Source organism: Aspergillus glaucus, assembly GCF_001890805.1.
Source record: "Aspergillus glaucus CBS 516.65 unplaced genomic scaffold ASPGLscaffold_1, whole genome shotgun sequence".
NCBI classification, from domain to species: Eukaryota; Fungi; Ascomycota; class Eurotiomycetes; order Eurotiales; family Aspergillaceae; genus Aspergillus; species Aspergillus glaucus.
In genome coordinates this window covers 1,678,638-1,702,914 of record NW_019170453.1, presented here as the reverse complement: position 1 = coordinate 1,702,914, position 24,277 = coordinate 1,678,638, and the positions used below count along the sequence as shown (strand labels likewise).

The following is a 24,277-nucleotide window of genomic DNA, read 5'->3' as shown; positions in this document are numbered from 1 at the left end:
CTACTATAAGTACAGAGTAGTTATAGTAACCATGCTCATCGTACTACATATATACTAGTGCTCCGGACTCGGACCCCATAACATAGCACTGACCCAATGACAAATTGTACATGGCCCTATTATTCTCTAAAGAACCATGTCTAGAGCACTGTCTAAAGCACTGTCCAACGCCAGTATAACAAGATCACCAACTCAACTATCTGTACATAAGTACATGTACTCCGTACTCTATACTCTCATACAGTAAGTACTGTACTGTACGTGAGCACGTGAAAAGGGGGCCCCACAGGCGATCCCCCCATCGCCCGTGCAGACGCCAAGCATGACTAACGCTGCATCTCTCCGCTTTGGGAACTTAGTCAGTGCATTCTCTAACTAGTTATGCATTTCAACACCCCAAGTATCATCCATGCAACAACTCTGGGAATAAACAATAGGTCCTATAAACAATACCACTGCAGACTCCAGTCATGCAAGAACAAGAAGGGAATAGAAAAAGAGAAAGAAAGAAAAAAAAAAAAAAAAAAAAAAAGAAAAAAAAAATCCAAAGGGAATAAGAATATAAATTACATATCAAAATGCTCATCAACATGGAAAATCCCCGGGTCTCCCTCCCCCGTCTTCTGAACTCCACTCATCCGTTGCTGTTGCTCCGCCACCCGATGCGATCGTTGCCACGCCTGGTCATCCATCCGAAGATCCTCATCCATCCGATCATCGTTCTCATCCTGGAAATGCTGGTCCATCGAGCTCTCGTTCACAAACGTAAAGCCCTTGAAATTGGCCTGCATTCCCGGCGACAGCGGCGTCGACCCGGGCATCAACCCATTGGCCACGATCGCGGCGTGCTGGTTCAGGTGTGCGTTCTGGTCAAACGCGTTGGTGAACTCAGGGTCAAAGTTGGACGTGTCTGTGTCCGACTTGAGTTTCGGCTTAAACGGCGGGATCACCCGCTTGGCGCACAGGACGTCCCAGTCCACATCTGCGAAGAACGGGTGCGCCATGAGCTCCTTAGCGTCTTCCTTGGCTCCCAGTCGGTGCTTGGGATTCCGGTTGAGTAGACCCTTGACAAAGTTCCGCCCTTCGGTGCTGAGCGCGTCCCGAGGGAATCGCACCTTGCCAAATGCGATGTTCTTATACATCTGCTGTGTATCCTCCGCGTAGAAGGGACTCCATCCACAGCACATCTCAAACACAAGCACTCCCAGAGACCAGAAGTCGACCATCTTCGTATACCCTTGCTCGTCCAGCAGCACTTCGGGCGCAAGATACTCGGTTGTCCCGCAGAATGTGTTCGTGGTGTCATCCCGGGTAAGGTTGGCCTTGGACAGACCAAAGTCACAGAGCGCAATGTGTCCATTGGCATCAAGCAGGATGTTTTCCGGCTTCAGATCCCGGTACACAATGTCATGCTCGTGCAGGTGCTGAAGAGCCAAGATGAGCTCGGCAATGTAGAACTTCGCCCGCGCTTCTTGGAACCGACCTTCCTTCTGTAAATGCCAGAACAATTCACCCCCAGACATGTAGTCTGTCACCAGGTACAGGTCGGTAGGGGTCTGGAACGAGAACTTCAGCCCGACAATAAACGGAGACGCCGCCATTGCGGTCCGGACTAAAATGTTCCGTTCGCCAAGAGTATGTGCAACCTCCTTCTTCTGGATGATCACCTTCTTCGACAACACCTTCATCGCGTAAATTCGCTGCGTATCCTTCTTCTTCACCTGGTAGACCTGACCAAATGTCCCCTTGCCGATGAGCTTGAGGATTTGGAAGTCATTTGGTCCGACCTGTTTCTTATCCGTTGTCTCAAACCGCATTTTCATCCGGATCTCCCCCGACACCTGTGTATCGCCCGCGCCGCGGGCGGTCAACTGGTACCATCCATCCATTCGGTCGTTTTCTTCGTTCAAGTTGATAGTTAGCCGTACATGTCCCAGGAATGCTTCCTGGTTACTCCGGTCATAGACAGATACATCGACTTCTGATTGCTCGCCAAGAATATCACTGCTTCTGTTAGCAACCAACTCACGTTGCCAGTGGTTGGGAGGAAAACGTACAAAACAGCTTCATGATTCCAATGAGGATCAGTCATAAGCTTCCCCTTCTGATCAGAACCTTCTAACAAACTAGGCAGACTGTTGCTGCTACTCTGTCGACTTTTCATGGGAATGGCGATCGGCCGGCCCGCTTCTAGGTCAGACTTTTCTTGCTCCTTTTGCTGTCGCTCAATCGAAGCTTCTTCTTCATCGTGGGCACTCTTGGAAATGACTTCGTTCGATTCGAATACACAAACCACATACGGATCGAAACCTGGTCGCAGCCCTCGGGCTTCGGCAATAGTGACAACTAGCTTGCCCTTGAGGGAGCCGACCGCCGGGTTAGATTGGGGCGATGAGGAACGGTCCCGAGAAGATGAGCCAGACGGGAATACTTCGTCCAACTTTCCGGCAATTTCTTCTGTCGCTTGGTCCGTCTGCTGCGGCTTCGATTGCTCTAATTGCTCCGGGCATGATGTAGGCGGCTTGTTATCGTCGGTAGGATGACTCTCGGAATGAGTTCCGTCATTAGACATAGCGCGAGGTGTGAGAGGAGGCGTGTTCTTTAGGCGCGACGCATCAGCCGCGTTCATGGTTAGCTTGACCAGATTCTCAGAAGACATGGAAACACGGGGTGGCTTGTCATGGTCGACTGCAGGGGCATCCACTAGCGAAGGGAGACAAGGGTTGGAGAAATGAGATGCAAGAACGGTGTTGTCCGAAATACTGGACACTGGATGAGACGTGTGACGCCGTGCGGTAGACTCTGGGACCGACGCCGCAGTTCCTCCGGACGGAATAGGGAGGTAGCTTTTCAACGTGGTGAAAATAGAAGAACCAATGCCCTTTTCTGGGACCGAGGACGCCATTTCTGTCTCATCCGGCTCCTTTTGCAAAAGGGAATGGGCGGAGCAATGGGGAGGTGTGGGTAGGTTTGCAGGACCCAAAGTCACTGGCTTATTCTCCGAAACGTGAGGCTTCTTGTCTGACGGGGCAGCGGAAGACTTGCCCGGGCCCATCATGACCAAGGACTCAGAGGAAACGGAAGAGCGGCCAGACGAGCTTTGGCTCTCCGGAGCATCTGCGACAGGTGCATCTAATTGTGGATTGTCCATGGGATCGGGCAAGGAAAACGAGGTCGTTGATTTGGGACCAGAGGAGGGACCAACCTGGAAGTAATTGTTCATGATGGAGGGCTGAAGCTTATCTGTCGGGTCTGGCTGCGGGGTAGTGATACCGGTAGGAGTGGGACTGTCGGATCCCATTTGAGATCGGTGGGTTGTGTTATCCTGGAGGGGGAGAGGTTGTCTAAAAAAGCGGTTAGCAATGTGTATGAACGTTGACATGGCTGCTGATTTGGTGCAGGAACAGGTGACAAGGAACAGGGGGTCAAGAAACCGCTTCAGGAACAAAACTCCCGACCCGACCAGATCTTGGGCACGGTTCCTATATTTTCATCGCGGTGTAATGTGACTCAAAAGACAAAGTGTATGCACGTGTATTAAAGGGGCAACGGCCAAAAAAGAAAGGAAAGCATGGGTATAAATTGCGTGGTATAGACCCGGGCAGGATTGTCTGTCCGTCTGGCGGCAACCGTTGTCCTTTCTCCTTTCTCTTCATATTCCACAAAGCTACCACCCACAATGAAGAGAATAATGAGGATAATAGAGAGCCACCTCCCACAGGCAGACAGCATGGAGAGAAAAAAAAAAAAAAAAAAAAGAGGAAAGCTCGTGGCTACTCACGGTATCGACTGCTCACGCAGCTCTGTTCCACCCTGAGCAGTTGTCATAACTTCTTTCCATAAAATACTCCTCCACGACAGAAAATATACGGTGTATCGAGAACGAGGCTATAATTGAGGAGGTTCGTCAAGCTGAATGGCGGGGAGAATAAGTCGTAAGAGTAGTCGGGACTTCCGTACTCTGCAGAGTGGCGATTAGGCTTTCCCCGTTAGCCACCGCAGCGAGAGAAGATTCGAATACGTCGGTGAATGCGAAGGAGCGCGGAAATAAGGATTGAACGTCCCGAATGTTGGTAATTGTACTTGCCAAATGTTGTCTTCGTAGTTGTGGTAAACTGGCAGGTCGAGGTGTGCGGAGTCGACTAAGTCGGTCGAGGAAAAAAATTAAAAAAGGAAAATAACTTTGACGTTAACGGAGCCAAGGAAGACGACTTCGGGGTTCGGGAGGTGTACGATGGAGCGTTATTATTAAAGGTCACCGATTTATTTGCAGAACAAGCTGAGACATAAGGCTGATGATATGTTGATATTCAAAGAGAAAAAAAGAAACGAGAAAAAGTAATGATGATAATAATAAAGTACAGTCACTGATCGAGGAACGATTCTTCTTACTCAAGAGTTATCGATGCGGGGCGGACCACAACACAAGAAACAACAACAATAATAGAAGAACGATTATAGAAAGAAAGAGAAACGGTGGAGTGGATTTGATGTTTTATTTTAATCAAGTCATATTAAATGAACAGCCTCAATGGCTTGAGTTGCAGTCAGAATGCCTGGTGGCGTCGAGGCTGAATAATAGTGGACAGGGACCGAGTTATCCAATGGTTCAATTCCTGCTGTTGAAAAGGCGCGAAGTTAGAAGAAATAATAAGTATTTTCACGGGTGAACAATCAAATAGATCAGATGTTGAATGGTTAAATCAACTGACTTTGGAGGTAATCGATCCTATCTATACAAGTCCGGGGACGGAGTAAATATAGAATCATTGCCATCTCTCTGTAATGAGACTACATATCTATAGAAATCATCAAGCTTAAGGAACCACTTATGTGATCGTAGATAATATCATTTCATGCCAACTCACGTTAACAGGATGACTAGATGGTATGCATGCCTTTGGCTTTCGCTACGGCATACTTACTCTAGAGCATCCACAATGAAGACTTCGCCTCCAGACAAAGCTTCTTCTGCAGGATTGGAATCCTCCTTCCTCTGAATTGTATCTATTTTTTCCCGGATACGGCGGTGGAAATGATAATGCTGCATGCCAGATGCCGTCATCTTCTGTTTCTTTATCCAACCCCCCCATGTTCTGGGCTTTTGTGATACTGTTGGCTGCGAAGTTGCTAGGACCTCCAGACTAGAATTCAGAACGGCATAACCATCCGCTTTATTTTCGAGTCTTGAGTCACGATCTCCCGGGATGATGATATATATTCCAAATTCGACGGCCTGGACCATGTTGAGGATAAACATGCATATGCCCTCAACATAAGACCACGGAGCTCCCGAGAGTCAGCTCCCTTGCTTCTGCAAATCACCTGTCACAGCAGCCGTGGTTTATTATCGTGATATCGGAGGGTCCAAAGCATAGGATGCAGCACATAGCGGGTGCATCGTGACATACTAGTACATCTCGACACTCCCCCGGGTTTGATGATAAAATTTACCGGCCGGATGAGGGGATAATACTATGTATATCGATTGACTCTTACATTAGTTCATGAGTGGTTTGAACAACCCCGATCGGCCTATTCCCTCACTGCAGAACAACCAGCCACCTACCCAATACGAGTAAATACATCTAGCAGCAGGCGCCTGTTGCTACATCCGACGCGGCTACTGAATGACTCGACCAGTGGATCGAGTCATTTGCAATAATCACAACAGCAGCAGCCAGTCACTGGATTCTACAACCGCCCCTCAATGGCTAGCCGGGTACCCGCATTAATCCCGCTTGTATCAGAGCATATCGCGCCGAGTCCAGCGAATCACTCCCACCGCATCTTCGCATGTGAATGTGAGTAGTTCAAAGGATCATTATCAAACTCAGATTCGCTGGCGACCCGATCTCTACTGGATGTAGTCAGTGCAACCCCTCTCGACCAAGATAGACTATCACAGGCGCATGGAGTGCGTCATCGGTCGGCCTGGTTTCGATTTCCGGATCAATAAGATGCTTCGTATAGACGAGGGGTTTGATGCGCGATAGAGGCATTAATGCTGGCAAATGACCGATGTCGATATGGATGCGCCCGGATTGGTGACGTCATTGGGGTCTTAGACTTATCGCCAAGCCTCCATAGGGCTTAGGGCCCATATCACGTGCCAACTGAGACTTCCTTGTTGCCCCAGGCACCGACAATTATCGGAGGAATAGTAGTCCCGGCCCGGGCTGCATTACGGGATCCTGCCCGTCGCTCGACGCCAAAGTCGCGAAGAGCCTCTTTTCCCGCGCAGCTCTAGAGCTGGTCTACGAACCTTTTCCACCTTGTTCCCTACATTTCCGTGCCAGCTATGGCTAGGAAGCCTAGAGCAGCTGCTCAGGCAGCGGCTCAATCTATCAGTACGTCAATTCATTTTCCCTCCCTTTTTTCGATTCTTCAAGTCGATGGAAACAGAAACACGTAGAGACTGACTGACTGGTATAGAAAATGTCCCTCCACCCCCGGAACAATCAGACGAAGAAATGGCCGAAGCCGAAGCCCCCTCGCGAGAACCTTCCCCCGTAGAGGAGGAGGAGGAAGAGGAAGAAGAAGAGGAAGAAGTCAAAGAAGACGCGTCCGAGAAGGAACCAGAACCAGAACCAGAACAAACCGAACAAAGCGAACAGCCCGAAGAAGCCGAGCAGGAGCAGCCTCAAGAAGAAGCTGAAGCTGAAACCGCGACTCCAGCAGCCACAGCGACGCCAGCGCAGGATTCGAATACCCCGTCGCACCCGGATTCGCCATCTCGTCTGGGTCGACCTGCAATTCCGCGAAAGCGCCGCATTGGTCGTCCGCCGAAGAACCGCCCACCGGACTGGGATTTGCAGGATGACGGTGCCGCTCCGAACCATGTCGGTACCCCTGCGAAGAGACGACGCGGCCGTCCGAATGCCAGTGGTGGTCGATGGGCGCGCAATCGCGGAGCTTCGCATGTGACGCAGGCCCCGGTTGACAAGGAAGGAAAGGCGATGGAGATTGCGAACGATGAGGTGGTTCTGCCGGAAGATGCTGAAGGAGAGACCAAGGTCGACAATAATGGCAACCTTTTGGGTGATAGAGAGTACCGAGTCCGGACGTTCACGATCCTCAGCCGCGGCGACCGCAAATACATGCTTTCCACTGAACCGGCACGGTGTATTGGTTTCCGGGATTCCTACCTGTTCTTCCAGAAGCATCGCATGCTCTACAAGATCATTATCGACGACGAGGCCAAGCGCGACCTCATCGACAGGCACATCATCCCCCACTCCTACAAGGGACGTGCTATTGGTGTGGTGACGGCGCGGTCCGTGTTCCGTGAATTCGGTGCCAAGATTGTTGTTGGAGGTAGGAAGATCACCGATGAGTATTACGTGCAACCTGCGCGCGAGCGTGGTGAGGTGGAAGGCGAGTTGGCAGTGCCAGAGGACAAACTCCCCCCACCAGGGGAGCCGTACAATCGGAACCAGTACGTCGCATGGCACGGTGCCAGCAGTGTTTATCACACTGCAGGTCCGTCGATTCCTCTGCCGACTGGCAAGGTTGTGGATTCGAAGAAGCGCAAGGTGACGGTGACTGGCGTTAACTGGATGATGGAACATGCGCGTGAAGCTAGGTTGGTGTCACCTTTTCCCCCTTTCATTTCTCTTGAAAATGCTAACAGGCCACAGCACATACAACTCATCCATCCTCACTGCCCGACGCACAAACCTGGGAGGATCCTACGATATCCATACGAACGCAATGCAATACCCCAAGACCATGCAATCCACCCACGCACGTTGGGAGCGTGTCCCCCCGCCAGACCCCCGAGTCGCCTCTCGACTAGCCCAGGGCCTGTCATCTCTAAGCCTGACAAACGGCGCCGACAGCGAAGAACCCGCCTCCAACGAAAACGAGGAGAAGGATGAGAACATGGACGAATCCCAAGACCAACTTGACGAAACTACCTCCACCAAACAAACCGAACCAGACACCACCACGCAATCCCCCTTCCCAGCCGTGCCCGCTCCCTTTTCCCGCCGCTTCGCCATCCACGACATCCACTATGAAACACCACCCCATTCCAACCTCGGCATCCCAGGCCCAGACGGTGACGTCCACGATCTCGGTTCGAATGGCCTCATCAGCACCGCCAACCTGCAGCATCCCGAATTTGTTACTCCGGAGATCCTCGACGAGTTGCCATCGGATTGTAGAGAGGCGTTGCTGGAGTCTGCTGCGAGCGAGTGGGAGTGGAAAGAGAGATGGGGCAACGAGGGGAGGGATGCGGCGAGGACGACGCCGCTGAAGAGTTACGCGTGGTTTCCATGATTATGATTTTTGATTTTTGATTTTTGATTTTTTTTTTTTTTCTTTCTCCCTTTTTATGCTTTGCTCGATGGCATGGGATTGGGTTTCTAGGAGAAAAGGAGTTTCGTTTTTGCTGCAAAACTGATTAATCGAGGTTTTCATGTTTGTTAGTCCCTTTCGAGGATACCTCTATCATACAAATAATCCATAAAAAATGTCAAATGATTGACTAGATACGTGGAAAGGTAGTAAATCCCATTGAGCACATGTATGCCGGTTTATCAGCGAATCTAAAACAAACACAACCCCAGAAACGGTAACCCAATTACGCCAATAGAGTATGAATAGGAATAAAAGCATTAGAACAAGAATCAAAGTATTCCCGGTAGAACATTCATCATGCATCAAGGCTTGAAAGGAAAGAAGGAAAGAAGAAGGAAAAAGCGCTAAAACGAAAATAAAAGGCGAGGGGCATGCATCATTACATGGCCATTTCTGCACGGAGCTTCTCGAGCTCTGCTTCCTCGTCTTCTTCCTCGGCTTGCTTCGTTTTGTCCTTGGCTGGTCGTTGTTAGAAACTGTCTGACATGTAAGGGAGTGGATGTAGACTTACGCTCTCCATTCGCGGCAGCAGGTAACCGGTTGATCTGGTCGGCCACAGGTACTGTCCCTGTCTTGAGCATACGCTCGTCCATAGCCTCCTGCTCCAATCCTTCGAGTTCGGCATCCAACTCGTCCTCGTCTGGTTGTTCGCCCACGGACTGGCTGGTGATAGCCTGAGCGATTTCCTCGCTGAGTTGGTGTTGTTCTCGGAGTTGGTCCCTGATCTTATTAGCCCCTGCATTGTTTCCAATCCCCACCAGAAAGATACGTACATTGTCTCGTCGACCTTATCGATCGTCATAGACCCGTGAATCTGTGTCATGGCAGAACCAGCCGCCTTCATCGCATTCAGAGTCTCCTGGTTGATATTCGCCGCTTCGATTGAGTAAATCTGCTGTTCGAGTTGGGTAATCTGCGCCGTCGTCTGTTCAAGGTTCTTCTCGTGGACCTTTTTCCTCCGAAGAGCCGCTTTCGCAACCGCTGTTCCAGTGTCAGAACCCGCCATCCCCTTTCAAAAAAAAAAAAAAAAAAAAAAACAAAAAAGCCACATGGTAACACACCAGTTTTATTCGCCGTAACATTCTTCTTCGCTATAGCCTCCTGCTCCTCCATCTGATTCTCCAGATGTCTCTCCCGCTTCTGTAGCATGTCCAGCTGCTCCCGCAGCATCAGGATGGCGTTTTTGGGCGCATCCTTGCGCTTCTGGGCTGCTGCCCCGCCGAACCAGGACCACATCTTGCCTTCCGCGGTTGTTGCGAAGGGTCTTGGGTATCGTGGTTTCGGTCTGTTTCGTCGTCTTGGTCGATCTTAGAAGGTGGTGGGATGAAGAGATAACGACAGCGTTTTCGATCCGGGCGATAAGAGGGCGAAAAGGCGTGAAAGGGACCCTGCTGATCGTAAGAACAAGCGATCGAGCTCTGCTAGAATCGAAGATCGGGATGATCCGAGGTGTTCGCTGGGGAGTGTCTGGAGATGATGCTTGCCTTTTCCCCTCCGGTGGTCATGACGCGCCGCCGATCGGTGGCACGTGACTTCCGCTGTTTTTAGGTTGTTCGGAGAGCACCTTTCAATCGTCTTCAGGTATGCGAAAAACAGAGAAAATTAAAAACAGGAATGACTACACCATTGCCTTCTAAACTGGTCTTTCTCTCACAGCTCCGTTCTCTTCCGTCAGACTCCAAAGTGCGATTCCTGGGCTGGTGCGTGGACTCCAGCCCATCTATACATGCTCGCTTTGCTATGGAAGAACCACCAGAAGATAAACTAACAGTGCCTCAAGCGTAAGAACCTACAATGTCGCAACAGGCCACCTCATCTTCGAACACAACTACCCCCGCCAGGCAGGAAAAGACGCCATTATAGCAGTGGACATCAACCCTCTACTTGAGACGATTACATCCGAGGAACTGCGTGTGGGCGCTTGGGTGAATGTCCTTGGATATGTAAGAAAGCCAGTGCAAGGTACTGGTAAAGAGGATTATGTTGAAGCGGTTATGGCGTTCCCGGCTGGACCGGTTTCGTTGGGGGAGTATGAGAGGACTGTACGGAATGCGCAGGATGTGGATTTGGCGAGGGGGCTATGAGGTATTTGGCTTCTTTTTTGGTGGATAGAATTTTGCTGATGATGTACAGTTGATTAACTTGCTATTCTCGCAACATACCATTTCCGAACATGCATATTGACTAGCCAGTTTGGAGACAAGAGACTTGGTTAATCCTGCTTTATTCCGGTCATTGCACCGCTACAATATCTTGTCTTGTTCCTTTGTCTAGCTATCTTCAGGGGTCCTAAATTCAAACCTTTTCAAATCAATGTAGATAAGGAATTGCTTTAGAAGAGCGAATACCGGAAATTTTTATGAAGCATCGTCGTGGTTACTCCAGACAATACTTATTCTCCGTGTCTGACATCCCTCAACCATTGGATATGCATATTGCACAGAAACTATGCATAATAAAGCAACGAGAAAAGAAACAGTGAATACATAGTTCCAATGAATAGTCTAACGGATTAAGCGAGATCTAATCTGATAATCGCCACGCTATAAATAACTCCGAGGAATTTCCACTTCAGGGGTTTTCCTCCGCTCTAGATATTTCGGGAAGACATAGTGTAAAGTACAGAGACAGTGAATGCTGACAGCTGGCTGTCAAACTGTCGCTGTCGTTGTCATACCCTCGATTTTTCCGATTTTCCTTCTCCCATTCCCCTCTCTAACCTACACACTGCTATCCTCAAATGATACTCATCGTGACCGCCCTCGTGGCCCTGACTCTGGCCCTCTACCTCTACCATGTCAATCGTGGAATGACTCTAGTCCCTAATGAGGCACTCAAATTCTCACCTCATCGCTGGACCGTTGAAGGGATCAAGAAAGCCTATGAGCGAAACACTGACTCTTCCGTCGACGTGACCCAGCATCTGCCCCCTAAGCAGAACCGTCGCTATGTTGTTGTTGGTGGATCAGGTAATTACTTATTTCTCGAAAAGAAAAGCATGATGCTAACCACAGCAGGCCTCGTGGGCAACTGGATCGTCACCCACCTCCTAGCCCGTGGTGAAAACCCAGCAGCAATCCGCATCTTGGATCTCCAGCCACCTCGCAAGGGAGTCCTAGACCAGGGCGCTGTCTTCATCAAGACCAACATCACGGACAAGACAGCAGTCTCTAACGCCTTTACGCAACCCTGGCCCAGCAAGGAAATCGAGCAACTCCCACTAACCATCTACCACACCGCAGCCGTCATCCGTCCAGCAGAGCGCCACAAGGCCCTACTTCACCTCTGTACTACAGTCAACGTCGGTGGAGCTCGTAACGTGCTCGAAGCTGCAAAGGCTGCAGGTGCGAGCTGCTTCATCGCCACGTCCTCTGGCTCTGTTGGACTGCGACGAGCGTCGTTCTGGATTCCGCCATGGATTAACGCGCCAAAGCGTCTGGTGCAAGTGCTGAGCGATCGAGCTAGTGACCAGCCCAAGGAGCACGACAAGTTCTTTGGAAACTATGCTGTGTCGAAGTACCAAGCGGAAAATCTGGTGCGTGGTGCGGATAGCGCGGAGTCGGGTTTCAGGACGGGCTGTATTCGTCCCGCGAATGGCATCTACGGTATTGGTGCGGATGGCAGTGGTAGCATTCTTGGACTTTACTTGCGAAGCAGTGGTAATCCTACGTAAGTCTCATACATGCTCCCGCGAGTGATAGAAAAGCTAATGAAGGAAATAGCTGGACAGCACCAATCATCCAAAACTTCGTTAACGCCGAAAACGTCTCTATCGCCCACCTCCTCTACGAGCAGCAACTTGTCTCTCCAATCTCAAAGAAGGACATCGACATTGGCGGCCAATATTTCGTCGTCACAGACCCCAACCCTCCTGTCAGCTTCAGCGATGTCTACCTCTTGCTCACCACGCTCTCCAAAACGCCCATGAACTTCACTTACGTCTCCGCGGTCCCACTATTCCTCATGTCATATGCTGTTGAGTTCTATGCCCTCATTCATTACCGCTATTTGCCGTGGTTGTTGCCCCCTCTGTCCTGGGACCTGGCGCAGTTGCAGCCTGCTTTGTTTTCTGTGTCTAATGTGCACACTATTGCGGATGATTCGCGTGCACGGTTGAAGCCGGAGCAGGGTGGATTGGGGTATTCTGCGCCTGTTAACACGCTGGATGGGATGTGTAAGGAGGTGGAAGCGTGGAATCGCAATGTCACCAAAGATGCGTGATTGCAAATTGCAGAGGGGATGAAACGTTGTATGATGTCCTAATAAAAATAACAGGTATTCAATGGATACCAATCAAGTGCGTACAAAAATCAAAATAGTATTGAAGAATATCTAGTAATACAAGACTCCGAAGTATCTATCCCCAACGGCAACAACATCTTCCAATGAGCGTTCTCTCATCCTGATCCAAGTAGAAAGTACGAGATCAACTATTCGTCATATCCACCCAGTGCGGATAATATGTCTTGACCAATTCAGCCACCGACTTAACTTCCAAGACCTCCGGGCATCCGGCCAACGCACGACGCACATTCTCCGTTCTAAACAGGGCCATATGACCGGGACTTCCGCCTCCCCACAGAATCTCAAACTGTGACAACTGCTCTTCCAGCATTGGGGGGGGGGGACATCTTAACCTTACGCTGACCTTTGCTGGCAACCTCTTGAACCCATTCGGCACTTGAAACTTGCTGCAAAGGCGATGGACAGCAAGCACTGAGAGCTTCAAATGTTTCAACCAGGGTCGTTTCAGCTTGGTCTGGGTGAACAAGATTGTACACATGACCCAGTTTAGCGTTTGACAGAGAAATCCGCACCAAAGCCTCAGCGACGTAATCCACAGGGACGAATTGGTTGCGTTGCCGCGGTGGATTTGGATAGCACCCCGTGAGAATGCAGTTGTACATCATTCGATTTGTCAAGTCATTGGGATTGCCCACGCCGGTGCTGCTGTGTCCCATAATCAGCCTGGGACGGTAGATGGAGATTTGGTACCCGCGGTCTATGGCGTCCCACACAATGCTTTCTTGAACAAGCTTGCTCTGAGTATATCCCACGTGCTGTTTGAAACGCTTTGTATCCAAAGCGGGCCTCTGGTCTTCCCAAACACCTTTCCCAGTAAGAACTTCACTGGACCCTACTGCCGCCATGCTGGAGACGAAATGCATAGGCTTGAGACGCATGTGGCTAACGAAATGAAGAATGTGAAGGAGCCCAGTTGTATTGATGGCACGGTGAGCGACATATGGGAGAATGTAATTGACATAAGCCCCATCATTGGAAGACTACACTTGCCCATTGCGCAAATTCGTCAAACTTCTCTTGACCAAGGCCAAAAGTCGGATCAGTCAAGTCTCCCGGGATCACATGGAGTTTGGACTCAGAATCCACGGTGAGCTCATACTTGGCCAAGGTCTGTTTCACCCGGGCCAGCCCTGTCTCGGCGTCAGGTGCTCGGATTAGAGAAGCAATGGTCTTGACCTGTGGTAGACGCATCAAGAAAGATAATAGAGAAGATCCTAGGAACTTAGTGGCTCCAGTAAGAAAGACTCGGCCTTCATTTTCAGAGAGCCAATCAGGGACCGGGCCAGAAACAGGTTTTATGGTCTTTCCCAGGTTCGCATCCTGTCGGAGGAGTTCGAATTCATCTGGTGGTGCTGCCAACGCAATCGAAGCTTCCTGACTACCTGTCGGAGCGGCCTTGTCGTATTTCTCACGGAGAATCTTAATGACAATTTTTCTCAAACAACCCACATTTTCCGCGTTCGATATATCCGTTAGTAAAACTTCTATCCCGGCATGTCGACGGCACCAACTTCGGATTTCAATGGCCATTAGAGAATCAATGGAGATTTTTGCCAGCTCCTCCACTTCCATGTTTTCGGGATAGGACATATGAGACGCTATCATCCTACCAATCTCGATAGTCACCTTCACCTCCGTCGATGGGTCATCCAGCAAAGCAGGATTATTTTCAGTCGTGATGAGAAATTCCCTGAATGCCTGGTGTTTCAAATTCACATTCGGTCCGTTGGATGCTGTCAGGACATTCTCCCATGGAGCAAAGCGCGCCTCGCGCCTCCATACTGGGATCACCCCCGGATCAGAAAGGGGCCTTGTAGTAGCAAGGCCAATCGCAAGCTGACTAGGCCCTCTCGATGATTGAGAAAGGAAAGCAGTCTTCAGGCCTTTGAGTAGATCCTTCTCCTCCAGAACCGAGACTGCAACAGACCACGCCTTTTCCCGAATACCAGTGGCTTTTTCAAAGACATATCCAACGTCGCCCATGAAGCCGATGTCAAGCACACTTGCAATCAATCCTCGAGATTGTCGGTACCTCGCAAAACTGTCCAGAAACGTATTTGCTGCTGCGTAATTCGTCTGGCCACTCAAGCCGCAAATACCCGACAATGAACTAAACAGAACGAAGAAATCCAGCTGTGTGTCGCCCAGAACATTGTGGAGGTTCCATGTCCCTTGGACTTTGGGAGCAAGCGCGGCTGTCCATTCCTCGTACTCCATGTTCATCAGAAGCTGATCCTGTTTGTGCAATAAAAAACGTGGTTAGCATTATGCCTTTTCTAGGGGAAGTCGTGGCTAACTTACTTTCAGCACCATTGTCATTTGCATGACTCCTCCTATCGGCTTTTTACATGCAGCAACTGCACGTCGGACATCTTCAATGTTCGCCACACTCCCTGCCACAACAGTTACGGTGCAGCCATCTTGACTTTCAAGATCTCGAACCAAAGATTGGCTTTCGGGAGATGCTTGGCCAGACCGTGAAAGGAAAACCAAGTGCCGGGCTCCTTTTTCAACCATCCACCTCGCAACAGCACGTCCGATCCCACCCAGACCGCCAACTAGAAGGTAGGAAACATCAGAGCGCAGACAGGTGGCCCCTTCCTGGATCTTGGATACTGGTAGAGCCAATGGATCATCCGGAAGCTGAATAACGATTTTACCCATATGCTGACCGGTTTGCATGTACCTAACAGCCTTTGCAATCTTGTCGGCCCCGAAGGCGGTAATGGGTTGAATCGGCTTCAGTTTTCCTTCTTGAAAGTAACGGACACATTGTTGAGCAACCTCATATGAAGCCTGTGGGTCCTCGATGCTAAGATGCAGGAGGTCGACGCCAATGAACGATCGATTTCCAGAAAACATGCTCATGTCCAATTGGCCATGGCCAAGAAAATCTCGCTTCCCAAGTTCAAGCATCTTCCCAAAGGTCGCGACACATTTCCAAGAAGCGCGTAGTAATACGCCAGACAGTGAGTTCAGAACCAGATCAACGCCCCTGTTGCCGGTCTTTGCCATCACTCCTTGGAGAAATGGCGGACTCCGAGAATCGAAGATGTGGTCTTCCGGAATTCCCAGGGCTTCAGTAAGATGTTGGCGTTTCTCTTTACTTCCGACTGTCGCGTAGATATCGGCACCAATCATTTGACATACTTGTATCGCCGCAAGGCCCACGCCGCCACATGCAGCATGAATCAGAACAGACTGGCCTTTCTGTAAATTCCCCATGTTCACAAGAGAATGGATGGCCATAGTGAAGACACAAAATATTGTAGCTGCATCTTGTAGCGTAACATTTTCAGGAAGTCTCAGACATTTATTTGCTGGTAGGACCTTGCGAGTGCAAAGTAGCCCTACCGAGGCCAGGATAACGTAGTCCCCCACTTTGAGATCTTGAACGCCTGATCCGACTCTGCGAACGACACCACTCCCTTCAATGCCGCATTCGCTCATGTCGCTAAAAAGTCCCAACATCACAAGAGTATCCTAACAAGAGCAAGTTAGTAACCCATCATTCCCAGCTTGCTAGTTGCTCAAACGCACTTGCCCTAAAGTTCAAACCAACATATTTCACGTCAACTTCAACCTCGCCTTCTGCAAGGACTAGCGATGGGCTTGCTGATGCCCATATTAAGGAGCCGATAATGCCATAGGTGCCAATATCAAGCGCCTTCAACGCTGAGCCATCCGCGTCTTTTGTGAGTTGGTCATCGATAGTACTCCACTGGAAGCGAGGAGTGTGAATGACACCACCCCGGAGAGTGAATTCATAATCGGGGTACAACCACGGCTTTTCTCGTTGTGACTTGATCTTGTTTAATACCTTGACGACAGACTCTATGGCAGTACCGTCAAACTGATCAATCTCCAAGGTTACAAAGTCCTCTGCAATCTCGTGTCGACAAGTCCGAACTAGGCCCAAGGACAGGCCAAAGCGAGGGTCTTCACATTCCATTTGTATCCATCTCGTAACCCATAGCAAGCGGACATTATTCATAGCGGAGAAGCATTGCTTGAAAGCGGCAAAATCAACGCTTGACAGGTCGTCGAAAAAGGGACCTTCCAAATCGATCAACGATATGACGTCCGAGTCCGGAGGCGGGGTTTGTTGAAGGGTATACCAATGAACAGCATAGCCGTCCAAAGTAAGTTGCTTTTCTAGTTTGCGTGCTCACTGGCTAACTGCACCCCGATAAAGAAGATATAAGTCCCCTTTGCTGAATTTCTTGGGTTGAGGCCTGGATACGATGCTGGCTGTAATGTAATAGGAGTCGTCACCATCAAGCCTGACCATGTCCATCGATCCATCAGGGGTAGCTAGTCGGATGGCCAATAGGAAACTGTTGAAGCAAATAGAGTATTTTCTCTGAGTTCCATGGGCAATTCTCCGCATGCTGCAGCTGAAGCCGGAGTGTGATAGTATATCGGAACTGATCAACATGATGAACTATGAGTCTGTGATCAACGGGTACCATTGAAGCCACTACTGAACTGCACTTGTGATATCTATTCCACTATTTTGACCGCCTGTGCAGCCGCATATTTCACCTTCACTCCAGGAATTGCTGAAGAAAGCAGCAATTGAGGCATGGCATGAAATAGAGAATAGGATCTCAACTGGCCTGTCAGATAGCATGCAAACCATATAGTTACATGAAGTTATTACAGTGCATCTGATTTAGTTAATAGAACTGACAGAATGTAGGCGGTAATAACCGGCAAAAAGGGTCACACTAGCGTTGGCATGACATGGTCAGAAGCTGATAGATATATACTCCCTTTCCCTATCTGGAAGCTTTATTGAGAGGCGCGTGGCCTCACATTTGCTTTGAAAGCTGCCCATGTTGGTAGCTCAAGCAACTTGTAGCGCAGTATTCCATACTCCTTTTGCTTCTGTTTTGTGCGTATCTGTCAGGTATGTGAATTTCCCCGGGAGACATAACAGATCTAGAAGACAGCTCGATTAAGCCACTCATGGATTGCACAAAGCAGATTGGTATCACATCTCTTCCGAGCACCCACCTGAGCCAATATAACATTGCTTCTTCCAAGAAGGTTCGACAGTACACCGCTTCATACCTACTATATACTCCACAGTGGATTCCGATCAATGACACGGCCAATGATCGAAGTTCTCGGACCTGATATGTGCCTTGTGAAGGACTTGGACCATGATAAATTGAGCTTGTAGAAGTCCTTCGCATCATTATAGTAGTCCAAGATGACACGGTAACAAAAACGAGCCATAGTAAGGAAAGAAATCGAGTCGCCCTGATACTGGGGTCACGTGATATCGACGTGGACTCTGTTTTGGAGCTGAGACTAAACCATGTGTAGCACATACGGAGTACTGTACACTCCATCTGGCCTGGCTATATATAGATATGCCCTTTAAAAGCCGACTCACGTATTTGTCCGATATGTACATATTACTCCGTAGACGAGTTTATTCCTTTTCGGGTTAGCCTCCGCTGTCAGGATTCGCGACTAACTCAATTAGGAATCCTGTAAATGCGCTCTTGTTCTGGTAATCGGAAGTTTCTCTTGATTTCTGCTTGTCATAAGGAATCGCCAGAAGATTCCATTCGTACTGGGTACCATTCCGAGTATACAATGCTTTATGAATAAGTCAAAAATACTACCAAGCTGGCTGTGTCTCACGGTTCAAAATATATATTGTGCCTCTCACTACAAGTACAAAGGGATACCGCCATTTCTTGCGACAGAACATCGAATTCACTTACAAGATAGGCTTATCAAGCCCTTTCAAGATATTAGGTTGGACTAGAATAGCATAAGAGCGCTTTGCCCTCCCAAGACGGCTAAGGACTTGAGAATTATCGAGTGTGCATAGCACCCTTGACTTTCCTTATATGACATGCTGACCTTCTTTGAGCATCTAAGTATGACGGTCTGGTCACGTGCATAACTCTCACGTGCTGGAAGCAAAGGATATAAGTCTCGTCAACGCTGATGGCACATCATTCTTCTTCTTTCCTCATGTTGATTATTCTCGTCGATAGCTACCTAGGTAGAACACAAGAGTTGATGTTCCATTATCCCAGCTGAGCTCCGTGACACCAAGCTACCGCGCAACTTATGCCATTAGAAGATAGCCACCCGGCGTTTTTACTATAGAGTCGGGATACTCTTGCGTTCCTTTGGTTGAAAACGAAGTGCCGGACGCAATTCAGCATGACTTATTCCCTGCCGGAAATATGTAATTCTAGATGAACACCCTTACCTGACTCATTTAAAAACGATGATGAACGACTCAAGTATGCAGCGAATATCGATTTAGCTATGCATACGGAAACCTCTCCCCGAGATGATCTTCAATCTGCACCAACGCCCATACATCCCCCGCAATATAGCAACCAATAACAATATCAAAATCCCCATCTCGCAGCATCATTCTGCAGAATGAATTTTCCAGAACATCTGTCCTGATGAAATGGTGCGTAGAATTCAGCAAGTTTTTGCGGATGTCGTACTGTGGCGCGGAACCTTATGAGGAACTATACATACGTCAACATTAGGACATGGGCATTACGGTCCTCACAACATCATACAAAATCGGACATTTTATATACCATTGTCTCTTGACCTGAAAAGATTCTGAAATAATCCTATACATCTCTCAAACTGTCATTTCTGAGGTTGTTCGCTGTTTTCTACCAGGGCAGCCTTTCCTTATACTCAAAGCATATCAACCGAATCTACAACCCAGGAAATACAACATGAAACCCGCAAAGCCCTTCTCAGCCACCATGGACGAACAAACTTTCGTCCCCCCAACAATGCGAGCCCTCTACTACACCTCCCTCCCCACAATCCCCAACGACCCAACCGCCGTCTCCAGCCAAACCTCCATAACATTCGACACCGACTTCCCCGTCCCCAAGCCCTCCCCAGCTCAATACCTAATCAAAGTCCAAGCAACAGCCTTCTCGCACGATGAAGTACGTCTAGCCGGACTACTAAACCCCACGCAGTCGATGCCGCAGGTCCCGCTGCATAACCTCTGCGGGACGGTGATTAGCACGCCGAACGAGGATCATTGGAATGCGGAGGGGCCGAAGTTTAAGGTCGATGATGTGGTTTTTGGGCTGGTGAGTTATTCGAGGGATGGGGCCGCGGCAGATTATGTACTTGCGTATGAGGATGAGTTGGCGTTTAAGCCGCAGAATATTAGTGCGGCGGAGGCTGCTACGATTCCATTACCTTCTCTTACGGCGTGGCAGGCTATTTTTACATATGCTGGGCTGGACGATCACCCAGACCGGACTGCGAGCAATGGGAAGCGGAAGCATCTCCGCGTGCTGGTCACAAATGCCTACGATAACGAAGTTGGGATGCAAGCCGTGCAACTCCTCCGTTCGAAATCCCTCTTCCCGAACCAGCACCGTCCCTGGATCTGCGTGACATGTTCCTCCCCAGAACAAGAATCCGCCCTCCGCCACAACCACGACGTCGACGAGACCATCGTCGCCCCCCTCCCAATAGACCCCTCCTTCGACCTCGCAACCCCTTTCCGCAGCAACCGCTGGGATCCCGTCGACATCGTCCTCGACTGTGCAGACGGCCTATTGTTCCGCCAAGCACACTCCTCACACGTTGTCAAAGATCACGGCGCCGTCTTGACAGCCGTGGACTCGACGCCTGCACAGACGCAGCAGCATCTGGAGAAAGACGATAAGAGTAAACGGGGCTTGTTTAGTCGGTTTATCGCGGTTGAGCCGGATGGACACGCGCTTGGACGGATTGCGAGGCTTGTTGAGGAGGAACAGGCGCCGCGGGGGAGGGCGGAGAGTATTGTGGATTTGGTTAATGGGGCTGATCTTTTGGATGCTGGGGCGGCGGGGGCGGCAGGGGCGAGACGGGGCGGGATGTTTGTTATGAGGGTTAATTGAGTGCTTTCAGACGAAAAGGTTGCACACGACGAGTTAGACTACAGATTGAAAGTCAGCATACTACGTACCACCAATTAACATGAAACACATCTGGATGTCAAGAAATGAATTGAGTCAGTCACATTAATATCAAGACACAGCTCTGTTTCATGCATGCACTCTATCGAACACACATATACATCCCCTTTTGTCAATGTAGATCTTCTCGGAAGCAAAGGGTATGGGGTACTGAGAAAACAGACAGATCGTGAAACAGATTGAAATCAGAAGAAAGATTTTGTACACCAGATAGAAAGAAATGCATGCTCTGCCCCAGTTCCAACCCGTATGTTGTCGAACTACATCAAGAAAGGGAGCCAAGGGTTACCACCTTGCCGAGTTCGAAGGCACGGTAGATCAAAAAGATTAAAAAGTCGAGAACGAGAAAGATAAATGGGAGTATATTAGAACAGCGGTACTACAACCGCTACAGTAAGGAATCAAGTCTTGTAAACACGCTCAAACATGCAGCAACAATCTAGCCATTGTCAGTATCAAAAGATCATGAACAGTGAAAAAGGTGGACGTACCTCCATCTGAAGCTCTCGATCCGGGCTCTTGTTCACTTCATCATTGATGGCCTGGGCCAAGTTGGCACCGATGGCTTGCGAGCCACCAGCCCTCCGGGCAAATGGCCATTGAGAGTATTCTGCCAAAAGCTCGTCCACCTGTGCAAAGGCTCTCTCGCGAGCCTCGTGGCTCATCGTGACCAGAGCGTTCTCCAGCACGTTGGCCGCATACGCCGCACATACCATGATAATCGAGCGGAGATAACGGTACTCTGCATCCTCGGGTAACCACGTGTTGGCAGGAAGGATCACCGTGCGGTTGCTGCAGATGGCGCCCACGCGACGGTGAAGGTCATCTTTGGCGCCTCCGTCGGCGACCGGATGCGTGGCCATGTCGAAGAGGAGGAAGTTGCGCTTTTCGGTACGGAGGATGCCCTTGTCGACCAGACCCTTTGCGAGTCGCTCGCGCACTTGCTTCAGCTGATAACCAATCTTCATCAAGTTCCATGTTTCACCTGGCTGTCGCGTTAGCGCACGCTTCAATTCCGGTAGCTGCTTGGGTGTCCATACCGCTCATCAGATCGATCCATTCATTGACGCTCATCTTTTCACTTGATTTCATCATCTTCAGGGCCTCGTCCAGCAAGACTTCCCCGGTCAATGTATCGTCAACGACCTCGATGACCCGATCGGCGAGTGGGAACCGTCGTCGGGAGGAATCCTTTTGCATGCTTATCCGACCGCGGAGCGCCAGCTCAATGACAATACATCCTCGCAAGGCGTAGGAGATGTTTTCATTCCAGAACGATAGATACCCCTAAGAGCAAGAGAATCCCAAGTGTCAGTGACTGTCGCATGCGCATGCTACTCGTTCCCAAACAGGGGCGGTAGATAAGGAGAAAAAGAAGAGAAGCCCACCTGTTTATCCTTCAATCCTAGTAAGAGTATATCCTCCATCAAAGTCAACTTCGGTTGCTTGCTCCGTTCCTCGGTCTCGCTGAGATCTCTGGGATCGAACACGATCTTATGGCCATTTTCCCCGCTCGTAAACGACGTCTCCGGCCCTCGATGATCCAATGCAGAGCCATTCCGGGATATGGGCGAAGAAACTCTGCTGTCATCGTTGTCGTCTGCGCCACCGGCCCGACCACCGCCTCTCCGGCGAGTCAAGCCCCCGGCTGAGGACATGGGGGATAGATAACAGGTGTGTTGTTGTTGTGCGGGCGAGAGATCGGAGGGTATATGGGTAGGGAGGGTGCGCGCGAGAGAACGAAGGAGAGTCGTATAGCCCGAGTGAGACTCAATTAATCAAACAATCCAGAGTCGCTATTGAGTGCGACACGAATTGTCGCTTCGAGGCGGAATTCGAGGGTGAGGTTGAAAGAGAGTTGCGTAGACCGAAAGTCTGGCGTTTTGGGCGGGAGGGAAATTATTATGATCAGGTCAGGGGGGGCTGAAGAACTGCCAACAGAATTCGATTCTTCGACGAAAGAGAAAAAGAATAGAATAAAGAATAGAATACAAAGAATAACACACAAGAGAACTTCCCCGCGAGAGAAAGGACCGATGAGAAAGATCAAAGAGGGAAGAAACAGAGAGGCTGAGTAGAGCCGGAGGAACGATTAAGAGGCTCTCGTGCCCGAACGGGATCAACGCTGGCCGAGCTGAGCTTCTCGTGAGTGCGGGAAAAAACAGGTACTGGACACGTGAGGTATATAATTACTAGTAATAGATTGAATTGCTGATCCGTATGGGATTGAGTATGTCTACTGCTCCGAGTGGTTTCTCTGCTGGTGGTCAGGTCGTCCGGTGGTGTTCGCATTCGGATATCGCAGTGATACTGTCACCCGCACACAAAATCGAATCATAATTTGTAGAGTACATGACGCTGATTATATGCCACGCGAGCTGCTCTAGAGATACTAATATGTGTAGCCCAGAGAATCGAAGAGAAGAGAGAGATCAGAACGACATTTCAGAGTGATATACACGATATAGTAGGATGAAACAAACAACCGGCTTGTACCAGCATACAAAGACGTCGATTCTTGCCAGGATGCTCGAGAGTATCCTGGATGAGTATCGCGCCAGTATTCTTTTTTTTTTTTTTGCTTCTCTCTATCCAACCTTTACCCCACCTACACCGGATCCTTCATTAATATAGCATTTAGTGGGCTAGGATGCAGTCAGCAAGCAGTTCATATTTTCCAGGTCAAAGGAAAGGCACTGACCGTCAGGCTGAGCAAGGATGTACTCGACCGCCTTGTCGACTGTCCGGGAATTAGTATACACTCGGCTCCGAACAATACAACCCGGATACTTACTGCTGTGGATACCATCAGCCTCCTTGTCGGGGATCTCAATGCTGAATTCCTGTTGGTACCATGTCAGTATCAAAATCGCTTTCCCGCTAATCCGATGATATCAGTGTCATACCTCCTCAATAGCCATCACAACCTCAACAGTGTCCAAGCTGTCCAATCCGAGGTCATTCGAGAAGTGGGAAGTGCCGTTGATCTGTAGGACGCAGAAGTCTTTAGAATGATGTTTCTTCTTTTGATGAATCCCTTGTATAGCTCCAATTTCCCCTCTTTGAATCATGACGGCACCACCCGGCACCAGAGCTTAGGACTGACCTTGCTAGCGTCGTTGACCTGTCATACCAAATTCTGTTAGCTGAATTGCCCTCTACCCATATATCCCCTCCTAGGTTTGCCGAAACGAACCTTGTCAAAGTTCTTCAAGAGGTTGACTATCCGGCCCTCAGCCTCCTCCTTGTTCAGGCCAGCGGGGGCAGAGTAGAGACGGACACCCTGGTAGGCGAAGCGAGGGATGAATTGACCCGGGCGAGCAATGGGAGAGCTACGGATCTGGAAAGATGCCGGGGTTCTGACGGCACGAGGCACGGAAGCTCTCAGCGAGCGGACGACGGCGGAACGGAACATGGTGCTGAGTAAAAGGAAAAAAAGGTATGCGGAAGAGAAGAATAAGATGTCGGCTTCCGATATAGAGGAAGGAGTCAAGTAACAAGAACGCAGACAAGCGAAGCGCAAGAGAGAGTCGAGGCGTGGAGGAAGTTCCGGTTGTGACTTGCGTTTTTGCCGTTTTTGCGGCTCGGGGGAGGCCGCCGCACCAGCCAATCAGCACCGC

At 49.7% G+C, this 24,277-nt stretch overlaps 9 protein-coding genes across 9 annotated transcripts; 4 read left to right on the top strand and 5 right to left on the bottom strand.

The window, feature by feature from the left end:
* Window positions 1–493: 493 nt before the first annotated feature.
* schA (serine/threonine protein kinase SCH9) lies at window positions 494–3,758 on the bottom strand. The gene is made up of 3 exons (XM_022545461.1): window positions 3,402–3,758; window positions 2,058–3,310; window positions 494–2,004 (listed from the first exon to the last, which is right to left on the bottom strand). The coding sequence occupies exons 2-3, from the start codon at window positions 3,299–3,301 to the stop codon at window positions 567–569; spliced, it is 2,682 nt and encodes an 893-aa protein (XP_022406307.1). The 5' UTR covers window positions 3,302–3,310; window positions 3,402–3,758; the 3' UTR covers window positions 494–566.
* Window positions 3,759–6,301: 2,543 nt separating this feature from the next.
* ASPGLDRAFT_21725 (chromatin structure-remodeling complex subunit RSC7) lies at window positions 6,302–8,283 on the top strand (the record flags this gene model as incomplete). The annotated part of the gene is made up of 3 exons (XM_022543124.1): window positions 6,302–6,350; window positions 6,436–7,585; window positions 7,641–8,283. 3 exons carry the CDS (start codon window positions 6,302–6,304, stop codon window positions 8,281–8,283), a joined length of 1,842 nt encoding a protein of 613 aa, XP_022406306.1.
* An 11-nt stretch (window positions 8,284–8,294) lies between these two features.
* Window positions 8,295–9,789, bottom strand: ASPGLDRAFT_274888 (ESCRT-III subunit protein SNF7). The gene is made up of 5 exons (XM_022543663.1): window positions 9,426–9,789; window positions 9,138–9,345; window positions 8,876–9,084; window positions 8,783–8,823; window positions 8,295–8,723 (listed from the first exon to the last, which is right to left on the bottom strand). Exons 1-5 carry the CDS (start codon window positions 9,598–9,600, stop codon window positions 8,709–8,711), a joined length of 648 nt encoding a protein of 215 aa, XP_022406305.1. The 5' UTR covers window positions 9,601–9,789; the 3' UTR covers window positions 8,295–8,708.
* Window positions 9,790–9,943: 154 nt separating this feature from the next.
* ASPGLDRAFT_41658 (nuclear telomere cap complex subunit Ten1) lies at window positions 9,944–10,715 on the top strand. The gene is made up of 3 exons (XM_022545460.1): window positions 9,944–10,064; window positions 10,145–10,449; window positions 10,498–10,715. Exons 1-2 carry the CDS (start codon window positions 9,979–9,981, stop codon window positions 10,446–10,448), a joined length of 390 nt encoding a protein of 129 aa, XP_022406304.1. The 5' UTR covers window positions 9,944–9,978; the 3' UTR covers window position 10,449; window positions 10,498–10,715.
* Window positions 10,716–10,989: 274 nt separating this feature from the next.
* Window positions 10,990–12,937, top strand: ASPGLDRAFT_140355 (putative 3-beta hydroxysteroid dehydrogenase/isomerase family protein). Its single transcript, XM_022541696.1, has 3 exons — window positions 10,990–11,333; window positions 11,382–12,033; window positions 12,087–12,937. The coding sequence occupies exons 1-3, from the start codon at window positions 11,105–11,107 to the stop codon at window positions 12,583–12,585; spliced, it is 1,380 nt and encodes a 459-aa protein (XP_022406303.1). The 5' UTR covers window positions 10,990–11,104; the 3' UTR covers window positions 12,586–12,937.
* Window positions 12,938–13,638: 701 nt separating this feature from the next.
* On the bottom strand, window positions 13,639–17,107 carry ASPGLDRAFT_78753 (uncharacterized protein; the record flags this gene model as incomplete). The annotated part of the gene is made up of 4 exons (XM_022549983.1): window positions 13,639–14,898; window positions 14,971–16,152; window positions 16,232–16,700; window positions 16,842–17,107. 4 exons carry the CDS (start codon window positions 17,105–17,107, stop codon window positions 13,639–13,641), a joined length of 3,177 nt encoding a protein of 1,058 aa, XP_022406302.1.
* A 2,181-nt stretch (window positions 17,108–19,288) lies between these two features.
* ASPGLDRAFT_140351 (NADP-dependent oxidoreductase) lies at window positions 19,289–20,738 on the top strand. The gene has a single exon (XM_022541695.1). The coding sequence runs from the start codon at window positions 19,407–19,409 to the stop codon at window positions 20,577–20,579; it is 1,173 nt and encodes a 390-aa protein (XP_022406301.1). The 5' UTR covers window positions 19,289–19,406; the 3' UTR covers window positions 20,580–20,738.
* A 307-nt stretch (window positions 20,739–21,045) lies between these two features.
* Window positions 21,046–22,315, bottom strand: ASPGLDRAFT_21719 (GOLPH3/VPS74 family protein; the record flags this gene model as incomplete). Its single annotated transcript, XM_022543123.1, has 4 exons — window positions 21,046–21,096; window positions 21,149–21,642; window positions 21,698–21,944; window positions 22,046–22,315. 4 exons carry the CDS (start codon window positions 22,313–22,315, stop codon window positions 21,046–21,048), a joined length of 1,062 nt encoding a protein of 353 aa, XP_022406300.1.
* Window positions 22,316–23,223: 908 nt separating this feature from the next.
* On the bottom strand, window positions 23,224–24,209 carry acpA (acyl carrier protein). The gene is made up of 6 exons (XM_022545457.1): window positions 23,854–24,209; window positions 23,764–23,781; window positions 23,564–23,644; window positions 23,452–23,500; window positions 23,359–23,397; window positions 23,224–23,302 (listed from the first exon to the last, which is right to left on the bottom strand). Exons 1-6 carry the CDS (start codon window positions 24,070–24,072, stop codon window positions 23,295–23,297), a joined length of 414 nt encoding a protein of 137 aa, XP_022406299.1. The 5' UTR covers window positions 24,073–24,209; the 3' UTR covers window positions 23,224–23,294.
* Between the last annotated feature and the right edge of the window lie 68 nt (window positions 24,210–24,277).